General features: G+C 36.4%; 1 protein-coding gene across 3 annotated transcripts in view; it reads left to right on the top strand.

Annotated features, from left to right (window-relative positions):
• LOC115215507 (phosphatidylinositol 5-phosphate 4-kinase type-2 alpha) overlaps nt 1-20,658 on the top strand; it is a 161,313-nt gene extending 140,655 nt beyond the window's left edge. For all 3 annotated transcript variants that reach the window (XM_036505786.1, XM_029784670.2, XM_036505787.1), the window contains 6 exons: nt 1,880-2,029; nt 10,590-10,736; nt 12,304-12,342; nt 13,454-13,567; nt 16,767-17,055; nt 19,485-20,658. In XM_036505786.1, coding sequence (XP_036361679.1) covers nt 1,880-2,029; nt 10,590-10,736; nt 12,304-12,342; nt 13,454-13,567; nt 16,767-17,055; nt 19,485-19,666 — 921 coding nt within the window. In that variant the 3' untranslated portion in view covers nt 19,667-20,658. The remainder of the gene's footprint in view (nt 1-1,879; nt 2,030-10,589; nt 10,737-12,303; nt 12,343-13,453; nt 13,568-16,766; nt 17,056-19,484) is intronic.
• Nucleotides 20,659-24,221: the final 3,563 nt, after the last annotated feature.

Raw genomic sequence — 24,221 nt, 5'->3', positions numbered from 1 at the left:
TGTATCAATATTCTTGTGCAATGGTTGAGTAGAGTTGTTAAAGCATCAGTCAGAGACTTAGAAACATTTTCTTACATCCCTTTAAATTTTCAGTTTAATTCCAGCCACTGTGAATTTTCACCTTTTCCTGGAAACCAATAACATAAAGTACTAGTCAATTGCTGACTTACTTTAATTCACTGAGTCCCCTATTTTCCTTGTGCTGATGTTAGAAATTACTTTTTTGAAATTTCATGTGTGGTATAATTTCATATTTGTCCTTCAAGGAGCCATGTCCGATAAAAATTTTCACAAAAGATATTTTACATACATCTTAAAGAAATGAGAATAAAATAATATTTTACATTAGTCATGAAAAGAATTCTGCAGTGGAGGAAATTTAAAATTAATTTTGATAATTTCTAATGATGCTGTTTTGACTTTACCATTTATCCATTTATATTTTCATCAAAAATATTTCCCTAAAGTTTTCCCCCAATCTTTTCCAATCATCCCTTGCACACCACTGTAAGTGCATTTGTCTTTTATGCACACCAATGAATACATCAGCTATAATTATTTTCTAATCTCATTTTTACCTGCCTCAATTATTGTTGCTTATCTCTTCCTGCCCAATTGCTTGTCTACCCTTCTCATTTCTTCCAATTGCTTATCCAACCTTCGCATTTGCTCAGATGCTTATCTAACCTGCCTGTTCCCTCCAGTTGCTTGTCTACTCTTATAACCCTATCCTGCTGCTCACCTACACTTCTCGTTGCTTCTATTTGCTTATCTACCCTGCTTATTGCCTTCAGTTCAAATTCTCCATTTTCATTGCTACCATTCATTATTACACTTGAAAAGACTGCTGACTCTTCATAAGGAAAGGAAATAACATAATAATCACCAATACAGTCAGAAGTTCTTTGTACTTTACCATCAATCACAGAAACTGTGTTATCATTTGCTATAATTTTAGCTTTAATTAGTGTGCTCAAATCACAGAACAATGTCTGCTTTTAGTAAACTTTCAAAAGAGTACAAAGTCTTCAGTGCTCTTATACACTTGAAGTGTTGATTTCTCATCAAACTTAACATTTCCACTTTTCTGTCTATTTGATCATTGGTGCACTATCTATATAATAATTTATCTCTCATAAAATGTATGTAACAAAACAAAATGAAATGAAAAAAACAAGATCTTGTCTCTTTCATCTCTTTATCATCATCATCATCATCGTTTAACGTCCGCTTTCCATGCTAGCATGTGTTGGACGGTTCAACTGGGGTCTGGGAAGCCCGAAGGCTGCACCAGGCCAGTCAGATCTGGCAGTGTTTCTACAGCTGGATGCTCTTCCTAACGCCAACCACTCTGTGAGTGTAGTGGGTGCTTTTTATGTGCCACTGACACAGGTGCCAGACGAGGCTGGCGAACGGCCACGCTCGGATGGTGTTTTTTTTATGTGCCATGGACACAGGTGCCAGACGAGGTTGGCAAACGGCCACGCTCGGATGGTGTTTTTTTTATGTGCCACGGACACAGGTGCCAGACGAGGCTGGTGAACGGCCACGCTCGGATGGTGTTTTTTTTATGTGCCACCAACACAGGTGCCAGACGAGGTTGGCGAATGGCCACGCTCGGATGGTGTTTTTTAAGTGCCACCGGCACGGAGGCCAGGCAAGGCTGGCATGGCCATGATCGGATGGTGTTTTATGTTTAGAAATATTCTCAACTATCTTCTTTTAACACAGATTTACTATGAATTTATCTATTTTCAACCTGTCATATCATTTGTTCAAAAACAATGTTCCCAACTGCCTGTTTATTTTCAAACCGTTTTATTTACTCCGGTGTCAATTCCATTTCTAAAATTATTCAATTTCTTTTCTTAATTTTCAGAATTCCTTGACAAAGCAGCCTGTTGAGATGGATTCACCTGGTCGTAGTGGTGCCCGCATGCTATTGTCACAAGATAAGAAATATTTTATCAAGACATTGGTCAGCGAAGAAGTTGAACAGATGCATCATATTTTGAAACAGTATCACTCAGTAAGTTTCTTAGCTAGAGAAAGAGAGAGATAGCTTTTTAATTTAAATTTAGTTATTTATTAAATGTAGCCTTTTGTATTCTCCCATCCCCTTAAATGACTCTATGTAATACTTTCAAAAAAAATTTGTTTTATAAGAAATCAGTAAGAGCTAATACTGAAGGGTCTGAATGTGACACCCCTTTGGGTACTTTTTGCTTCAAGTCATTTGTCCATGGTATCATTTAACACTTTATAACAAAGCTTCTTGCATAAAAAAAAAAATATCAGTAGGAAACATTTTTGCTCTCTGTATATGCATCAAGAATTTTGATTGAGCAAGCATAATTCATAAGAAGTTGTTATTTAGCCCTAAATCTGCATTAACTGAGTAAACTTATGATCAAAGACATTCTATCCAAAACCATATTAGGAAATAGATTGTCAAATGTGTGTGTATTTTTTATTCTTTTTTAACCCTTTAGTGTTCAGATTACTCTGTTAAATGTAAGACTTTTTTCACTCAAATCGTTTTGAATTAATCATACATTATCTTATAGCTTTGAAGTTTCAATGGTATGATAGTTTATTCTTAGAATGTCAATGTAGGTTAGGTGTGAGAGGCTAAATATGGCCAGTTTGAATGTAAAAACTTGTAGGATATTTGGGCCGGATATGACCGGCTTAAACACCAAAGGGTTAAAAGAGAGTAGGGTTATTTGAGGGGATTTGGTTACTACATCTAGTTGGTTGAGTGGCTACATAGGGGCTCCCTCATTGGTTCATAGGTTTTTTGTTATTTGTTAAGTTCAACTTCACATGCTTACTGTACCATTTGACAGGTATACTGCTCCACTCAGATACCTCATCTGGCACTGTCTTCGACAGGTGTTGTATAGGTGTACAAGCAGGCCTGTACTTCAATGTTTCTGTTTCATTAATCAAAAGCAGCCATTGGTGGGGTAACAATGTGAAGAATTCTGGTAAAGATGGTGTAATATTCAATTTATCAGTGGTTTCTCATCCGTTCCTATTTTAACAAAGTGAAGACTGAATCATAATAAACAAATCTGTGAATTCCAGTGAAATTTTCCCCATGAAAATATAGGCATTAACCAATAAGGAAGTTTTGTAGTGTAAAGAGTTAGATATTAGATATTATTTGATTGTCAGTTATTGCATGATAGGGAAAATATAGTACTTTCCTTTTATTGACAGCCAATTTCTTATTTACTGAAGGATTATAAATTATGTTAGTGAGACAGGTGTAATAGTCTATCGGCAGACTTTCAGAACAGTTACAACTAACTCATAGAGAAAGAAAGGGCTTGGAATTGAGTGATTGTTTCCTTCTGTGAAAGAAATTTTTGTCCAAAACATTCAACTTTTAAATATTTTTGTCTTCCAAACTTTCACTGGTACTTTTTTCTATGAAGTAGTGATAGCTATTCCAAAAGTCCACCAATCAACTATTACATCTGGTTCATGATTGTAATGGTTTATTTAATAATCCTTGGCTGTTGGCAATTGGTTTGTACAGAAAATATTCAAAAATATAGAAAGACAGGCAGAAAACTAAGGCACATTCCCCAGTTGGCCACTGATGACTGCACCAAGTGAAAACCAGCTCCAAACTAGACAATCATCCCTCTGACGTTGAAGTGGCAAAAGCCATTAAGTAACTATCCTGTGGTAAAACTTTTGGATCAAATGCCATACCAGCAGAAATTCAGGAGCCATTCTTCAACATAAGTTGATGCAAATATTCTTATCTTTCTGGAACCAAGAAATTCAAAGATGCTTCAATAATTCACATCTACAAGTACAACCATTTTGGCCTCTGCCTATTGTCCACTGCTAGGAAGATCCTTGTCAGAGTTCTGAAGTATCTCATCAAACACCTTGAGAAGAGCCCTGCTCTCAGAGAGTTCTTGTAGTTTCCAAAAGAGACATGGCTCCGTGAACGGGGCATTTACTGTGAGGCAACAACATGAGAAATGCTAAGAACTACACCAATGTCTATGTACCACGTTTGTACATATAACCAAGGCGTTTGACAGTGTGAGCTATAAAAGTCTCTGGATGGTTATGCCTACATTTAGCTACTCAGATAAATCAACAATCATTATCAGGCCTGTTTCACGATGATTCAAAGGCCTTGATGATGATGATGGTGATGATGATGGTGATGATGATGAAGCATCAGCAGACTTTCCAGTCAGCAATACTGTACAACAGAATCATATACTAGCATTAACACTGTTCAGTATGATGTTCTAAGCAATGCTTACAGATGCTGTCAGAGATAACCCTGCAGGTGTATGTATCCATTACTGAATGGATGGCAGCTTTCATAATCTCACATGCTTCAAAGCTGAATGTAATGTCCAAACCACCACTATCTGTGAACTTCTCTTTGCAGATAATTCTATACTGAATGCCAACACTACAACTCAAGGGAAAATATTGACTGCATTTAAATATGTATAATCAATTAATGAGTTAGCGTTTAATCTTTTTTTTATTATTATTTAAAGAGGGTTGCAGATTAGCAGACTACTTAAGAGTGCCTTATAGTATTTGTTTTGGTTTTTTATGCTTTTGCCAGAGCCAGCTTTGAAGTTCATTCCCCTGAGGGGTCAATAAAATAAGTACCAGTCAACTGCTGAAATGGGATTTATCAACTGAGCCCCTCCTTGCTAAATTTCCAGCCTTGTACCTGTTAGAACCTGCTGCTGCTGCTGCCGCTGCTGATGCTGCCGACGACAGACTTATTAGTCCATTGAATAAAATGCTTAGTGGTAGTTCTTCTAGCTCTTTATGTGTTGGGCTTGAATCCTGCTGAGGTCAGCTTTGCCTTTCATCCTTTCAGGGCCGATAAAATAAAGTAGTATTCAAATACTAAGTTCAATGTAATTGACTCACCCACTTCCCCTAAAATTGCCAACCTTATGCCAAAACTTGAGACATTTATTATTATTTAAAGAATACTAAATAGGCGCAGGAGTGGTTGTGTGGTAAGTAGCTTGCTAACCAACCACATGGTTCCGGGTTCAGTCCCACTGCGTGGTATCTTGGGCAAGTGTCTTCTGCTATAGCCCCGGGCCGACCAATGCCTCGTGAGTGGATTTGGTAGACGGAAACTGAAAGAAGCCTGTCGTATATATGTATATATATATGTATGTGTGTTTGTCCCCCTAGCATTGCTTGACAACTGATGCTGGTGTGTTTACGTCCCCATCACTTAGCAGTTCGGCAAAAGAGTCCGATAGAATAAGTACTGGGCTTACAAAGAATAAGTCCCGGGGTCGATTTGCTCGACTAAAGGCGGTGCTCCAGCATGGCTGCAGTCAAATGACTGAAACGAGTAAAAGAGTAAAGAGTATGTCTGTCACTTAGTTTCATAGTGGCATTAAGCATTAATATCTAGTTATAGATTCATTACAATGTTATTAGAAAAAACGAAAAGGATTTTATGATTGTTACATGACATTCCATTTTATCATTATTTTTTAATCAAAGATTTTTTTTAGTGCAACCAAACTAAAAAATATTCACTCTGGCAATGTAATTCCGCCACATAACTGCAATTACTCTAATAGCAACCTATACTCACTTAAACGACATTGCACAACCAAGAACATATCCACAAGGCTCCATTGATTAGTTTCATGGGTTTGTTTCTATATTGGCTTCAATGCATGTATCTATAAACAAAGATGTTACCAACAGGTCTTTTCATTTAAATCCCTGCTCCTCACAGGAAAAGCTAGTACTTCCACAATCAAAATATTTAAAGCTGCTCAAAGACTAACAAATTTTAACATTTCATAGAAGATTCTGTCAAGGGCCAAATCATGCAAAATCGTGGCCGAAGCCAGTGCCGCATCGACTGGTTTCCGTGCAGGTGGCACGTAAAATGCACCAATCCGACCGTGGCCGATGCCAGCCTCGCCTGGCTCCAGTGCAGGTGGCACGTAAAAAGCACCCACTACACTTACGGAGTGGTTGGCATTAGGAAGGGCATCCAGCTGTAGAAACATTGCCAGATAGGACTGGAGCCTGGTGCAGCCTTCTGGCTTCCCAGATCCCCGGTCGAATCGTCCAACCCATACTAGCATGGAGAACAGACGTTAAATGATGATGATGATGATGATATTAAAAAAAATATTAAAAAGTATGCCAACTTTAGATATTAGAAAACATCAAGATATTCTTTACAGAGCAATTATTAAGTAGTTCAGAACTCATCTCATCTAGTAAGTACAACACTTGTACATTATTCATTGCAACATTTCAAACCCTTAGACTTCTTAAACATGTAAATCCTTACAGCTGAATATAATTAGTAATCTTCTGTAGCCCAAATGTTTTATGTTTAGTCATACGGTAGTTGATTACATAAAATTCTTCAAACTTCTATAACAGATAAGTAACAGCAGTCCGTCATTTCCTGTTTATCCCAGGCACACTATAACCTGGAATATTATTACAATAGGAAAGAGATATACTGCATGGCAACATAAGCTCTCAGTATATGATGACCTCACTGCATTTCTTCCCTTTTGTTTGTTCAACCATTACTATTCCCTCCCATTGTGGAGGCGCAATGGCCCAGTGGTTAGGGCAGCGGACTCGCGGTCATAGGATCGCGGTTTCGATTCCCAGACTGGGCGTTGTGAGTGTTTATTGAGCGAAAACACCTAAAAAAGCTCCACGAGGCTCCGGCAGGGGATGGTGGTGATCCCTATTGTACTCTTTCACCACAACTTTCTCTCACTCTTACTTCCTGTTTCTGTTGTACCTGTATTTCAAAGGGCCGGCCTTGTCACTCACTGTGTCACGCTGAATATCCCCGAGAACTACGTTAAGGGTACACGTGTCTGTGGAGTGCTCAGCCACTTACACGTTAATTTCACGAGCAGGCTGTTCCGTTGATTCGGATCAACCAGAACCCTCGTCGTCGTAACCGACCGAGTGCTTCCATCCACTATTCCCTCCCACCTCTCATTATACCTGCCTTCGGTACTACTTTACCCCACTTAAAAACTAAACTACTATAATTGAATAAAATTTTGTCTCAAAACCCCACTTCTTTGAGAAGTTAGTTTTAATGGTGAAACTTCAAACTAAGCAATCGCATTTGATATTAAATATTTTGAATGTTTACATCTTGCATATTTTGATTGAAAACATGTTGAACCACAAGCAGTGAAGTTTGTCATTTCCCTGTCAACAACAAATTGTCTGCTGGCGTTGCACTTTTGAACAGTTTCCAAACCAGTAAGGTTTAGCAACAGCAAGGGCATCCTGCTATAAAACAATAGTTCAAATGTATGAATGATATATAGGTTAGTAACATCCTGATAAAAGATTTTATAACTTTAAAAAAAAAAATTTAAAAAAAACCTTCCCTTTATACTTAAAAACTATTTAAAATAATTTTTACAAAGGCTTTCAAATATATATATATATATATATATATATAATAAAACTTTATATATAAAGAACGTGAAATACACGAAGTGACGAACACGGAAAACAGACAAGTCATTCGAAGCCTTCATTCTTCAGTCAGAAACCGAATCATCATGGCAAATTTCGGCTGTTTAATTCTGAGATTTGCTCCAAATCGGCCAGCCCCAAGGAAAAACTAAGCTGTGGGCATTAGATTTCTTGGCAGAAGGAAAGAATGTAAATGCAACAGAGACGAATATGAAAACAAGAAACGAAGACAAAATTGGAAACAGTAACGGTTAAAAACAAGAATGACAAGGGGCGTCTTACGACTTTGAGACAAAATGAGACAAAAACAATTGATCAGCAAGCGTGGAAAGCAATTACCTTTTCGGTAGAGGGGACACGTGTGGAACAAGCGGCTATCGCCAACGGAATGGCTTAGAAGCAGCAGGTTGCAAGAGGGTGAGAGAGAGAAGAGGGTAGGAGAGAGAAAGGGGGTAAGAGAGAGAGACAGAGAGAGAGGGGATTAAGGAGGGTGGAAGGCAGAGGACAGAAGCAATGACCAAGAGAGAGAGAAAGAAGGAATTAAAGAGGATGGGAAGAAGAGGCACCAAAATAACTTGGTAAAGAAGCGCCAAAATACCTTGGTGAAGAAGCAATGGCGGATGGGAAAGAGAAAGTATAAAGAAGTCGTGCAAGGGTGGAGATATGACAAACATAAAGGGATTTTGTGCACGTACGCTGCGATGATATAGAATAAAACTTTATATATAAAGAACGTGAAATACATGAAGTGACGAACACGGAAAACAGACAAGTCATTCGAAGCCTTCATTCTTCAGTCAGAAACCGAATCATATATATATATATGTTATATGATGGTTACAGGTAAAAAGTTAGAAGTGGATAAGGAATTTAAGTTTATAGGTAATAACATGTATACAATTATAAGTAGAAAGATTGAGTGGTTTAGAAATGGAAGAAAAGGATAAAAATATCCCCTAAACTTTTTGGGATTCCTAAACTACATAAGGTTTTAAAAGTAGATTCATAGTAGGAGCTAGTGACTGTACGAATAAACAGCTGCCTATATTGATTAATGATGCTTTAAAAGTTGTTAGAACATATTTTTAAAAATATTGTGACAAAATTTATAACGGTTCAAGAATTAATTATTTTTGGAGTGTTAGATCAACTAAGGAATTTCTGGATAGACTGATCAAATTTAAGAAAGTTAAGAGTATGTATGTGTATGATTTTTTTGACACTATATACAAACTTAAATCTTAAATGTGTAGAAGATGGTATTTTTAAAATATAAGGAGAATGGGGAAATTAGCAGAGATTAGTTGTTGAAGTGAAATATTAATTATAGTATGGGATTGGATAGTTTACTCTTTTACTTGTTTCAGTCATTTGACTGCGGCTATGCTGGAGCACTGCCTTTAATCGAGCAACTCGACCCCGGGAATTATTCTTCTGTAAGCCCAGTACTTATTCTATCGGTCACTTTTGCCGAACCGCTAAGTAACGGGGGCATAAACACACCAGCATCAGTTGTCAAGCAATGCTAGGGGGACAAACACAGACACACAATCACACACACACACACATATATATATATATACATATATACGACGGGCTTCTTTCAGTTTCCGTCTACCAAATCCATTCACAAGGCTTTGGCCGGCCCGAGGCTATAGTAGAAGACACTTGCCCAAGGTGCCACGCAGTGGGACTGAACCCGGAACCATGTGGTTGGTAAACAAGCTACTTACCACACAGCCACTCCTGCGCCTATAGATATTATTGGAATATCTAGGGAAAAGTTTGCTTTATTGATCTAGTGTAGTTTGATCATCCAGGTTGTGTAGCCAATTTCAGCATCATATTAAATGTATATTTTAAGAGAATGAATTGGAATAGCCTCTTACTCCCTTCTTCAGATCCCTGGTGAGATCTGAGCGCATCACTGTAAGTTAACATAATTGATCTTTTATGCTGCTATACTGCACTTCATTAGGGTATATATTTACAGCCAGGTAGATTGTGTTGCTGAGAGTTGGTTGTTTTAGCCATGGAGGTTATTGATGCAAAAAGCAACTATTGACCTTTAGACAAGTTTAACACCCTGTCAACTTGACCTGTAGTGATTCCTTTAGTTATCATCATCATCATTTAACGTCCGCTTTCCATGCTAGCATGGGTTGGACGGTTCAACTGGGGTCTGGGGAGCCCGAAGGCTGCACCAGGCCAGTCAGATCTGGCAGTGTTTCTACAGCTGGATGCCCTTCCTAATGCCAACCATTCCGAGAGTGTAGTGGGTGATTTTATGTGCCACCGACACAGGTGCCAGACGAGGCTGGCGAACGGCCACGCTCGGATGGTGTTTTTTTTTTATGTGCCACCGACACAGGTGCCAGACGAGGCTGGCAGACGGCCACGCTCGGATGGTGTTTTTATGTGCCACCGACACAGGTGCCAGATGGAGGATAATAAGTGGTCAAGATATGACCTCAGTATGAATGTTTTTTTATCTCTCATGGCCCAGTTTGCTTATATGGATCTTAATATTCTAGAAATATTTTGACATAGTTATAACACAAAAGTAATGTTCTAGGTTATACTCTCTTTCTTTACTCTCTTTTACTTGTTTCAGTCATTTGACTGCGGCCATGCTGGAGCACCGCCTTTAGTCGAGCAAATCGACCCCGGGACTTATTCTTTGTAAGCCCAGTACTTATTCTATCGGTCTCTTTTTTGCCGAACCGCTAAGTAACGGGGACGTAAACACACCAGCATCGGTTGTCAAGCAATGCTAGGGGGACAAACACAGACACACAAACACACACACATATATATATATATATATATACATATATACGACAGGCTTCTTTCAGTTTCCGTCTACCAAATCCACTCACAAGGCATTGGTCGGCCCGGGGCTATAGCAGAAGACATTCGCCCAAGATGCCATGCAGTGGGACTGAACCCGGAACCATGTGGTTGGTTAGCAAGCTACTTACCACACAGCCACTCTCTACATTTTATTTTAAAAACTATTCCTTTAAATCAAATGTAAATATCAAAACTTGACTCGTTGTACATTTCTATATTTGCAGTATATTGTTGAAAGACACGCACAGACGTTGTTACCGCAATATCTAGGAATGTATCGGATTACTGTCAATGATGTGGAGACTTATCTTGTTGTTTTAAGGAATGTCTTCAGTCCCAGGTTGACCATCCATAAAAAGTATGATCTCAAGGTTGGTAACATGTGTGTTCTCTATCACTGATTTTGTTTACAGTTTTATTATTATATTAATGTTATATAGAGTATTAATGGTAAACAGAGCTGAACAGCTATGACAAATGGGCAATGTCACATATAATGCTAACTTTTGCTTGTTATAAATGTTTGTTTTTCTCGGTTGATACTGCTGGAAGTAACTTTCATTTGGCTTTTTTTATTCCTTTGATGAACTGCCTATTCATACTAAATGCTGCCTAATGTTCTGCATCTGAGAAATGCACATTTAATATTTTATTTATTATATATTTAACCAAAAATTATTTTGTGTAATTTTTTTATAAGCTATGGATACCCGCCAACTTTAAACCTATATATTGAATTGGAGGATTTTGTGGTTTACAATCTGTCTACTATGAAATTATTTTCATATTTACTCACACACACACACACACAATGGGAAAGTTTACGAAAATAAACAAAAGACGAAGGCAGGTGGAGTACAAACAAACAAATGTATTAGTATAGCGCTCAGGAATAGAAATAGAAAAAGTCTTTTATGTTTCGAGCCTACGCTCTTCGACAGAAAGATACACAAAAAACAAGGAAAGAAAAAAAATGCGTGTAGGAGCTAACGATCTATCATGGCGTCCTGACTTATATATATATATATATATATATATATATATATATATATATATAGTCTTTGCCTGTTATGGCTGGTCATGCATCTGTACATGTATGTGCAGGGAAGAAATTTTGAGAAAGACTGGCTGCATGCCTCTGCATACAAGTCTCTCTTCTTCATGATACTGATGTTCATTCAAGGGGAAGAGCCCCGATTTGGGCCAATGCAGCTTGGCAGCATCATCATCAGAGGCATTGTTATTAGAACACAAGGAACCAGATTAGAATCTGCTTGACATCTTGCTCAGTCCCCTGGACAAACTAAAATTTCCCAATAGTGTGGTGGGTACTGCCAAAAGCCAGTTGAAGAAACCCTTAAAAAACTGGAAAACTGGATGTCCTTGATCATCAAGGACTAGTTACTCCCCCCATTTGTTGTTTCTTGACCTACAAGCACATGTGCAGCATAAGCCTGTTTATTCATACTGTGTTCACCACTTGGAGCATTGCTATTAAATATGATTAGCTGTACATATTCTGTACACTGGAAAATTTCTGTAATTGATGAAATTTTATATTGTTTTGTTTTTGTATTTGGTTAGCAAGATTCTTGATGTGAACTCTTGTGTTGAAACATATTTTGTTGTATATTGGGAGGGTCGTTATGCCAATAAAACACACACACACACACACACACACACACACACACTGGTTCTATTTCACTTCTTTATTTGTTATTTATCAATTTGTGAAGTATTTACTCAGTTCACTTATTGACTGTTTGATTAATTGTTTGGTTGGCTAATCAATTATGCTTGTCATGGTCCTTTTGCTGCCATTTGCAACCCCATCAATGATAGGCCCTCTATATACTCCCAGTCTGTTTGTTCTTTGTTTCTATATATTTCCAGTAGATTCTCTATATAAATATATTTAACGACTTTCATTTATTCCAGGGATCTACTGTTGATCGGCAAGCAAGTGATAAAGAGAAGGTAAGTAGCTCTTATACTATGATTCATTTATTCACAGTCTTTTACTGGTACTGTTTTTTTTTTATTGATTCTAGAGACTGAAATACTGAGTTGTCTCTAGCAGGTATATTAGGTCTCAGTAAAATGAATAGACATCAAGTCATTTTGTTGGGTGCCCTACTGATTTTGTGTATGTAATAGTCATAATTCATCATCATCATCATCGTTTAGCATCCGCTTTCCATGCTAGCATGGGTTGGACAGTTCAACTGGGGTCTGGGAAGCCAGAAGGCTGCACCAGGCTCCGGTCTTATCTGGCAATGTTTCTACGGCTGGATGCCCTTCCTAACGCCAACCACTCCATGAGTGTAGTGGGTGCTTTTTATGTGCCAGACGAGTCTGGCAAACGGCCACGATCGGATGGTGCTTTTTATGTGCCACCGGCACGGGGGCCAGGTGAGGCTGGCAACGGCCACAAACGGATGGTGCTTTTTACGTGCCACCAGCACGGGGGCCAGGCGAGGCTGGCAACAGCCACGAACGGATGGTGCTTGTTTCTAATTTAGGTACAAGGCCAACAATTTTGAGGGAGTGGGTTAGTCAGTACCATTGACCTTATTACTTGACTAGTGCTTTATTGTGGCTAGAACTCCTTTAAAAATAGATTTGCTTAGTTAGGGCTAACATGAAACTAAACAAGAAGTCAATACTTCTTGTTTAGTCTCATTTATTGGATATAGTGAGTCATAGATTTTACAATTTCAATAAGGGTGCAGTTCTATCATGTGCATCAATATAGATTAGATAATGTAGTCTTGGTTGCATTGTACCAAAGAAGTAGCATAATGAAAGCTGGAATGCCTTTGAATTTAAGTTTACATTGTCTGAGCTGATCTAGAGCTAAACCACTTCAATTGTTACTTATATTATCTGCTAAAAGCAATGTGATTTCTGCTGTATAGATCTTCTAATACTTTTCAAAACTGGCAATTATGATTTTTGGAAAGATTCTGCAAGGCTTCCTGGAAATTCTTATTTTCTACTTAAAACTTAGAAATAAAAATAAAGAACTGAAGCACAAATATTTGTAATCATTCTACAGATTGTTGAAAGGTTTTGATTTATTTTGCAGGCAAAAGACCTCCCAACCTTGAAAGATAATGACTTTGTCAATGATGGTGTCATCATACATATTGGAGCTGCAGAAAAAGATATCTTTATGAAGAAGTTGAATGCTGATACTGAAGTAAGTAGGCAAATGGTATTCCCTGGCAGAAACGTTAGCATGCCGGGCGAAATGCGTAGTTGTATTTTGATTGCTGTTATGTTCTGAGTTCAAATTCCACCTAGGTTGACTTTGCCTTTCATCCTTTCGGGGTCGATTAAATAAGTACCAGTTACGCACTGTGGTCGATATAATCGACTTAATCCCTTTGTCTGTCCTTGTTTGTCCTCTCTGAGTTTAGCCCCTTGTGGGTAGTAAAGAAATAGGTATTCCCTTCTCCTCCCCCTCCTTTCACACCATTTATTGTTACTCTTATCATGGCAGCTGCTGCTGCTCACAATAATGGTTTCAAATTTTGGCACAATGCCAGCAGTTTTGAGGGGAGTGGGAGTGTCGATTACATTATCCTCAGTGGTTGACTGGTATGTATTTCATCAAGGCGGCGAGCTGGCAGAAACGTTAGCACGCCGGGTGAAATGCTTAGCAGTATTTCGTCTGCCGCTACGTTCTGGGTTCAAATTCCGCCGAGGTTGACTTTGCCTTTCATCCTTTCGAGGTCGATTAAATAAGTACCAGTTACGCACTGGGGTCGATATAATCGACTTAATCCGTTTGTCTGTCCTTGTTTGTCCCCTCTGTGTGTAGCCCCCTGTGGGCAGTAAAGAAATTGGTATGTATTTCATCAACCCCCGAAAAATTAAAAGGCTAAGTCAACCACAGTGGAGTTTGAATCCAGAGCATAAAGAACTGGAAGTAATATCACTAGGCATTTTATCTGACTTGCTAATAATTCTACAAGGTCACTGCCTTAATAATGATATTAATAGTAATTATATCAACAACAATAATAATACAGCAATTTTGAAGGGAAGGGTAAATCAATTAAATTCACAGTAGTACTTCATTTGTACTTTATTTTTTCGACTCCTGGAAAGATGGCAGGCAAAGTTGGTCTTGGTAATGTTTGAACTCAGAATATAAAGAGCTAGAACAAACATCCACAAAACATTTAGTCCGACTGGCTATCAACTCTGCCAGTCCCTCAATGATAACAATCTTCAAATATAAGCACAAGGCCAAAAATTTGGGAGGGAGGTTAATTGAATTCATTGATCCTATAGGATGAATGATTTCTTTTCTAAATAATTACTTCTTGCTCTTAAACTTGTTTCAGAAGACTATAGTTATTAAATTTTGAATATTCCTGTGAAAATTCTGGTGTCCTACCCAGGGAAGATTGTTATTTCCAAACTGCATAACACCATGTATACTTAGGGTAAAAAAAAAAAGAAAAAATTGAAAAATTGTATCATCATCATCATTTAACATCCATTGTCCATGCAGGCATGGGTTGGATGGTTTGACCAAAGCTGGCAAGCTTTGTCACGGTTTCTGCTGTTGGATGCCCTTCCTAATGTCAACCACTTTACAGAGTGTGCTGAGTGCTTTTTATGTGGTACTGACACAGAACTCTTGAAAGCCAATCCTCCTCACCAGAGGGGAGTGACTTTAATACCAGGAAGAGACTGCAATTGTTGTTAAGTGTCAGTATTTACTTTTGATTTCTTAGTGTGAAGCAATTGATAGATGATATATCTCTTCCTGGAGGAGATACCAATCCCTTTCTCGCTCACTTCTTCTCTTTCTCTTAAATTCTCATATCTAGGATAGAGGTATCAAACTCTTTTGGCTCTGTGGGCTGGATTGAAGCATAAGCTAGATCTGGGCTGGAAAGAGTAAATTATTCTTAAAAACTCTGTTCATAATGTAGGCCAAAGTAAATTGATAAAAAAAGCCTAGATGCATTATAAGAGCTTTAGTAACAATAAAGGAAAGACAGAATGAGGTGTTTGCAAAATGTGTAGGCAGAGATGTGTAATAAGAAAACTCATCCACACATACAAATACATACATACATACATAGGATAAAATTTTTTTCGGGAAAAAAATTTTATCAATGGCCAGCATATCAAAAAAATGCCTTTAAAGGTAAAATTTATACATAATTTACAAGATAAGGGCAGTAGAAAAATTCTAATGCCAAATATGTCGAAACAAAAAATTGTCGATAACCATTATAATTTATGTGTCTCGAAACAAATCGATAGAAATCTCTAAAAAATTCGTTATTACCGTATTGATCCAATTTCGGGGTTAATTCATAAGAAATTTCCCCCTCTTCAGCGGCAAATACGCGAGATATAAAAGAAATACTTACTCATACCCATGGAGACGCATAAATTATAATGGTTATCGAGAATTTTTCTACTGCCCTTATCTTGTAAATTATATATATATATATATACATACATACACCAGAGCATAAGTGGAGACAGAAATTCTCCAAATGAATGCATACAGTTCTTTTGAAATCTTGCTCTGTTTCACCTGCAAAAGCTTTCAATATCATTCATTTTACTAGAATCAATTTGAACACCTGCATAAATTTGGGCAAAAGAAGGGGAAAATGGTTTACTGTTCAGCTTAGCATTTATTGACAAAATGAAGGGGAAATAAGTCACATCTTTTAGTATATGGATTCACAACCTTCTTTTTCAATGGCTGAAAATAACAAAACCCAGATCCCATTACACAACTGGTAATTATTTGATCACGCTCGAACTCATAATATCAAGGAATGCAACAAATTACTGAAATATTTAATTAGCTATTCTACTGTTTCTTACATTATTAGAGAACTGTAAATTCATAGAGGAGGATTATAATTATGTTGATGACAGTCCATACTTGTTTCTTATTTTATTTGATTTCATTGATTTCCAGTATGTGTTATGAATCTATAGAGCTTGTAATGAGACTTGAATTCAGAAATGTAGAGCCTCCAACCCTTTTAACCCTTTAGTGTTCGCATTATTCTGCCAAAATTAATGCTTCTTCATCCACCTTGTTTTGAACTAATCAGGCATTATCTCGTAGCTATGAGATTTTGATGAGGTAGCTGTTAATTTTTAAAACGATATTGTAGGGTTGGTGTGAGAGACCAGATCTGGCCAGTTTGAACATAAAACAGGCAGAATACTTTTGGCCGGATATGGCCGGTTTAAATGCTAAAGGGTTAAAGTTGTTGTTTACTATCTGCTGTCAGAGTTTACTCTTAGAATTGACAATGTTGATCAAACTTACATCGACCAGTTTTTGTTCTTTGTTGAAGAGAACGTCTTACTTTACTTCTTTGTTTTGTTTCTTTGTTCCCTTCTAGTTTCTTGCCGGTTTACACTTGATGGATTATAGTTTAATTGTTGGTATTCATGACTGTGAGAAAGCTGAACAGGAAGCATTTGAAGCTCAGCTAGAGGCTGAAGCAGAGGCAGAGAACGGAGAAAATGCTGACGGTGAAGCTGATGATGGACTTCTAGAAGAGGAAGAAATTAATGATGTGATGGGAAGTGTACCTACTCCACCCGATAGCCCCCAAACATTCGTTGGACAACCATTCACCGGAGAGGTTGATCCCAAAATTGAGATTTTTGGTATAAAAAGCGGGAAAGGTAATAAAAATGTTAAAAATTATCGAAAATTAAACTGTTTTTCTGCTTTTAAGTTTGCATTTTTATATATTTGTCACACCTCTCTCCTTTCTCTTTTTGTCTTATATGTATTTATGTAAGTATGTGTGTATTGATGTGATATTTCTAAGCATTCACCTAGAACAAAAAAAGAACTCATTTTTCCTCTACTAAAACACACTCACACACACAAATCTTTATATTTTACAAAACTTTGATTTTTAATATTTTTTTATAATGACATTACAGATTTTTTGAGAGGATTATAGTGATTTATATTGGTCTTAGTACATGTCTGGTACCTTTATTTTTGATTTTGTTTGGATTTGAACTCTTGTATTTAGAATGTAGAGAGCAAAACAAAATATGTATTCATTTAGAAATAGGTCTTGAGGAGACCTATTGAGTCAAGTACATCAACATCAAAATAAAAATCAAATGGAGATTGTAGTTGTGATACCCGTGCCGGTGGCACATTGGGCCTCACAGAGGCAATGACGGAAGACTGAAACCTCTGGAGATATGCTGTGACTGTGAAGACCCGACAAATGAAGTGAGTTCATGGTTTGCAGGACAGCCTGCTGTGCTTACCTTGGATTGTATGGTGACCTGCTGTGCTTGAGGAAACCTATTGAGTGAAGTACATCAACATCAGGATAAAAATCAAATGGAAATTGTAGTTGTGATACCCGTGCTGGTGGCATGTAAAAAGCACCATCCGAACATGGCTGATGCCAGCACCGCCTTGATTGGCATCTGTGCCGGTGGCATGTAAAAAGCACCAACTGATCATGGCTGTTGCCAGCCTCCTCTGGCCCCTGTTCTGGTGGCATGTAAAAAGCACCCACTACACTCACGGAGTGGTTGGCGTTAGGAAGGGCATCCAGCTGTAGAAACACTGCCAGATCAGACTGGAGCCTGGTGCAGCCACCTGGCTTCCCAGACCCTGGTTGAACCGTCCAACCCATGCTAGCATGGAAAACGGATGTTAAACGATGATGATGATGATTTATGCCTGCTGCCTTTTCTAATAGTGATTTCTTAGAACTAGAGCCAAACATTTTCTGGGTGTGTGTAGTCAAGAAATTCAACCCTAGTACTGAACTACTTTTTGGTATATCAACTCAGATAAACTAAATAACATTAATCTGTTGTGATTTATGTACAAGGCTACAGATTATGATTTTTATAGGGAGTGGGGAAGCGTAGTTGATTCAGCCTGGTACTTAACAATTGCCGAAGGATGGCACAAAATCAGTACTAAGGATAAAAGTTGATCAATGCCTTAAGAGAATTACATTATAGCACAAAGTTACACAAATTACAAAAGATTATCTTTATTGCAGTGTATAAATATATATATATTTTGCGGCTGTATTTTGTCTGCTGGGTGGTTGGTGTTAAGAAGGGCATCCAGCTGTAAAAATCCTGCTGAAACAGACACAGAAGCCCGGTGCAGGCTTCTGCCTTGCTGGCTCCTGTCAAACCATCCCACCCATGCCCAACATGAGAAGTGGATGTTAAATGATGAGGATGATGATGATCACATGATAATCAAAAGCACTTTGAGAGTTATTGCTTGCATTATTTGAATGTTATAACTGGCCTCACACCAATTTCTGTTGCTCACATGGCAATAATGTTCTAAGTAATTAACATAGTAATAGCAAGTGACTGTTGTAAAGAATTACACTGACTTAGTGTTGACTTTTAATTTAACATTATGGCAGATCCTGATGGTGCTCGTTTCCTCTTTGTAATTTGTACAACAGGTTTTATAAGGAATTCCAATGATTACATATAAGGATAGACATACCCATTTTAGAAGATGGTAATGCTAGGTTTTGTAAATATGCTTAGTGTATTCTTTGAACATATACATATATATATGTTGACTTGAAGCAATTTTATGTATGTTTTCTAAGAATTATCCTGTTCTTCATGTGTTTCAAAAGAAATGTGTTGATATACTCTGTTGTGTCTGGGGAGAGTCATTTTCTTTTTGTGCCTTATAATTTAACACACTCACCGGTAAAATTTCCACTTATTTCTTATTTTTATTTTCTTAAAATTTTTTTGTTGCATCTTGCAACCTTTTCAATAGTCTTGAAAAGGTTGCAGGAAGCAACAAAAAAATTTAAAGAAAATAAAAATAAGAAGTAAGTGGAAATTTTACCCGTGAGTGTGTTAAATTATAAGGCACAAAAAGGGGATGACTGTCCCCAGACACAGCAGAATATGCTTCAACACACAAACTCACATAAATATTCTCGCAAACCAAATCCCAAAACAAAATATGTATTGATATATTTATCAAACTATGAATAATAACAATAATAAAAATAGTAATAATAATAATAATAATATGCTGAATTTCATTGACCTGTTACTACTTTTTTCTTTTTTTGCAGAAGACAAACAAATCATTTATTTCTTGGCTATGATAGACATCCTTACGAAGTACGGCATGAAGAAACGGACTGCTCAGGCTGCAAAGACTGTAAAACACGGTTCTGGTGCCGAGATCTCAACAGTGCGCCCTGATCAGTATGCCAAGAGGTTCTTGGAATTCATTGAGCGTTCAATTGAGTAGTGGTGGGGAAATACATAAAAAGAGAGAAAAAAAAAAAGCAAAAAAAAAAAAGGAGATGGTGGGTGACTGGAGGGAGAGGGACTTGGACCATTACCATCCCTCCCTTCCTCTTGTTTTTATTTGTCTGTCTATCTCTGTCTGTTTGTCTGTCTGTCTCTGTGGTTCTGCAAAAGATACACACAAACAAAACTACATCGGACTATAACAATCTATGTGTTACTGGATGGTGGGTAGAGGGGTGTCCAATAGAAGCAACTTTTTTTTTTCCAAGTTTTTATTTTGTTATTTCTTCCTCCATCCAAACTTTTTTTCACAAATGACACACACACACACACACACCACACACACACACACACATCTATATATCTACACACAGACATATATACCAATTCACACATACACTGACTTGTAACTTTAATTACCACCGCGCTCTCTCTCTCTCTTGCTCTCTTCTTATATACATGTATGCATATATATGTATATATATGTATCCATATTTAAAATGTTTTTTTTCTCTTTTCAATTTATGAGCCCCCCCCACTCTTTTGTCTCATCACTGCTACTGCTGCAAAAAAATTAAATAAAAAAGAAAATTAGGCAAAAAAAGAAACGAAAAATATAAAGAAAAAAACTGACACCCACTCCCTCTTTTAAGAAAGAAAGAAAAAGAAAACAAAGAAAATGATGATTTTTTTCGTTTGTTTTTGTTGTTCCTTCTTTGGATTTTGATAATGGCTGCTGATGCCGATATTTACAAAACATTCACACTGTTGTTGGGCTGTGGTTGTGGCTACCTGTGTCTTTGTTTCTCATGTTTGTCTGTCTTGTAGATTTGGGTGTCCATCTGGTTGTATTAACAACAGGTTTAGTTTTTCTATTTTCCCCCCACCCTCGACTATATTCTAAGCAGTCAGTTTAATTAACAGTAAAACAACACAAAAAACGCATTCATTGACCCAGTGATGGGAGCAGCTACACTTCTGTTGTGTTGTGACATCATTATGCAATGTGTACAGTAACAAAGTGTACAATAACAGTGGACTCTGTAAGAGGTACAAGTTTAAAAAAAAAATCAGATATAGTAAATGGCGGTGCCCCAGCATGGCCACAGCTCTTGAGCTGAAACTAGATAAAAAAAAATAATAATAATATATTAATAATGTAATAACATAGCATGATATATATACACACACCCTGTTTTTACACACACACACACACACACCACACACACACACATATATATATATATATATATATATATATGTGTGTGTGTGTGTGTGTGTAAAAACACTGGTTTAATGCATAGCACAAAATGGTTGGTCAGAACAAGATGACCAAGGCATTCAAGTTTAACGACGGGCAGTGTCAGGTTGACGTCAAAGCCAATTGATAGATTTATGATGTTACACATGCTTGGATATAAATAACAGTTGTTGGGCAAAATCTCTGTGAGACAGTGTGTGTGTGTGTGTGTGTGTGTGTGTGTGTGTGTGTGTTGTGTGTGTGTGTGTGTGTGTGTGTGTGTGTGTGTGTGTGTGTAAGTGAGTGAGAGTCAGACAGAGAGAGAGAGGCATTTTCAAACATGAGTAGGGTGCTTGGTTTTTGAGGATGATGTGAGTAAGGGGAGTGAAGAATTTAAGAATTTGGCATGGAGAAGCTGTTCAGCCCTCAGAAACAGGTTTTCTCATTCTTGTGTTGACCACCAAAGGCAACCTTTCAGGTTGACAGAGAGTATTTATTGTTTCAAATTTGAGATAACCACCTTTACTCAAATTTAGGCCAAAGCTCAAATGTGGGTCTGTGTGTATGTATGCAGATAGATTGAAAGGTGTGTGCGTATATATAGATGGTGTGTGTGTGTGTATATATATATATATATATACTATATATATAACATAAATATATATATAAATATAAATACTATATATATAAACATAAATATATATATATATATAAATATAAATACTATATATATAAACATAAATATATATATATATATATAAACATAAATAATATATATATATATACTATATATATATATATTATATATATATATACTATATATATAAACATAAATATATATATATATATGTGATATATATATATATATATATATGTATAAACATAAATATATATATATATACATATATACACACACACACATATACTTACTCACGCACGCACACACACACACATGCATTTATGGGTGCTGGGCATCACAAACAGTAAACAACTTGAAATACAAAAACAAATGAGTTGAATATATATATATATATATTTATATCTGGGCCTGATGAAGCCTTCCAGCTTCACAGACCCCAGTTGAACCGTCCAACCCATGCTAGCATGGAGAACGGACGCTAAATGACGACGATGATGACACACACACACACATATAAATAGACGGGGACACAGACACATTCACACAATTTTTACTGTATTCTGTATAGTATCAGATTTCTTGCCCTCATTCGAGTATCTTAATTAAACAAATAAACCTTTTCATTGTCATTACCTGCACACTGGTTTAAATAAGTTGACTGTTGCATTCAAAGAGATGGGCCTGGTGCCTAGTCGAAACACATTGTTAATGTAAGAAATTACTGCTACTGCTGCTGCTACTACTACTTGCTAAATTTACATTGAAATTTGCTTCATTTCTTATCATGAAACATAGACACACATACACACACTTGACATATACCACTGCTATTTACATGTCGCTAACATCAATATCTTCAATTATTGTTTAATTTTTTCACACACATAGCACATTATATATACCTATATATATATATATGAAATAATATATATATATATATATGATATATATATGTGATATATATATATAAAGGATATATATTTATGATATATATATGTGATATATATATATGATATATATATGTGATATATATATATATATATATATATATATATATGTATGTATATATATATAAAGGATATATATTTGTGATATATATATATATATGTGATTTATACGATATATATAAAATATATGTAATATGTATATCTCTTATCTCATTGATGGCACTGTTTTTATTTGATTCTTTTATTCATGTTGTTTTCTTTTAAATTTTCATTTTCTTTTTTTTTTCTCTGTTTGTTTATAATTTAAATCTATATTCCTTTTGTTGTTGTTGTTGTTGTTGATGGGTTTAACAAAAAGAATATAAAAACAAAACTTACCTATTCCCAACTGGAAGAAAAAAAGATATAAAACCTTCTCCTCCCCCCCACCTAAAATGTACTACTACTACTACTACTACTATACTACTACTACTACTACTACTACTACTACTACGTTTAATTAAGAAGTGTTTTATGCTTGTACATATTGTATAAACCAGCATATATAACCAGCTTTGTTTAGGGAGCCTCACACCCAACCTTCCTGTTTTTGTTGGTAATTTTGTTGTTTTTGGTTTTCATAAAGTCTCATGATTTTGTTTGTCTTTTAATTTCTCTTCTATTTCTATTACTAGTGATTATTATCATTATTAAAGAAAATATTATTATTATTATTATAATTACTATTATTATTAAGTTTGAATTTCGCTGATATCAATTTTGCCTTTCATCCTTCTGATATCCATAAAATAAAGTACCAGTCAAATTAATGGGGTTGACTTACTTGGGCAACCCATCCTCTCAAATTTATGGCTTTATTTACTTACTTACTACTACTACTACTATACTACTACTACTACTATTGCTGTAGTTGATTCAGGCATCTATACACATTGCATCCTCTACAAAATTGGCCATGTTTCTATGAAAGACCACATTATTATTATTATTATTATTATTATTATCAACATTATTACCCAAAGCTTGCCGTGGTTGACTTTAACTTACATCCCTTCAAGGGTTTGCTAGAATAAGTAGCAGCCATGAATTGGTATAAATCTTCCTCAAAACGTGTTGGCTTGTTACCATCTTAGTAAATCTGTTTTTAGCTGATTAACTGAACAGTATGGGTATCTTCTATAGTTGTCTTTGGACCTGTGTAAGAAACTGGGAATAATAATAATAGTAATATTAATAATAATGATAATAATAATAATTAGTAATAATAATAATAATAATAATTATTATTAATGTTGGTGGTAAATGCTGCAGAGTAGAGAAGGTTAAAATCTTGTTAAGTTCAATCTGTTGTCAGGCTTTTGGTTTCTCATTCAAGGTCAGTTTAACTTGTGATGATCAGTACTGTGAAAACAGCATGAACATCACACCGTCTCATTTCCTTTCCCTTACTAATCTGAGGCCTCGTTGCCTGTATTTGAATTCGATTGAATTGTTAAAGCGTTTGACGAAATATTTTGCAGCATTTACCTGCAGTCCTTTACGTTCTGAGTTCAAAATCTCACTGAGGCCAACTTTGCTTTCATTTTTCTGGGGGTTGATAGGTTGATTTGATAACAGTACCTGTCAAGTACTGATGTTGATTTGACTAAATCCCTCACTGAAATTTGAGGCCTTTGTGCCTATGTAAAGAAGAAAAAAAAAAAAATTATTATCATTATTATTATTG

Source organism: Octopus sinensis, linkage group LG9, assembly GCF_006345805.1.
Source record: "Octopus sinensis linkage group LG9, ASM634580v1, whole genome shotgun sequence".
Lineage (NCBI taxonomy): Eukaryota > Metazoa > Mollusca > Cephalopoda > Octopoda > Octopodidae > Octopus > Octopus sinensis.
Note: the sequence above shows the minus strand (reverse complement) of the source record. Positions and strands in the feature narration are given on the sequence as shown.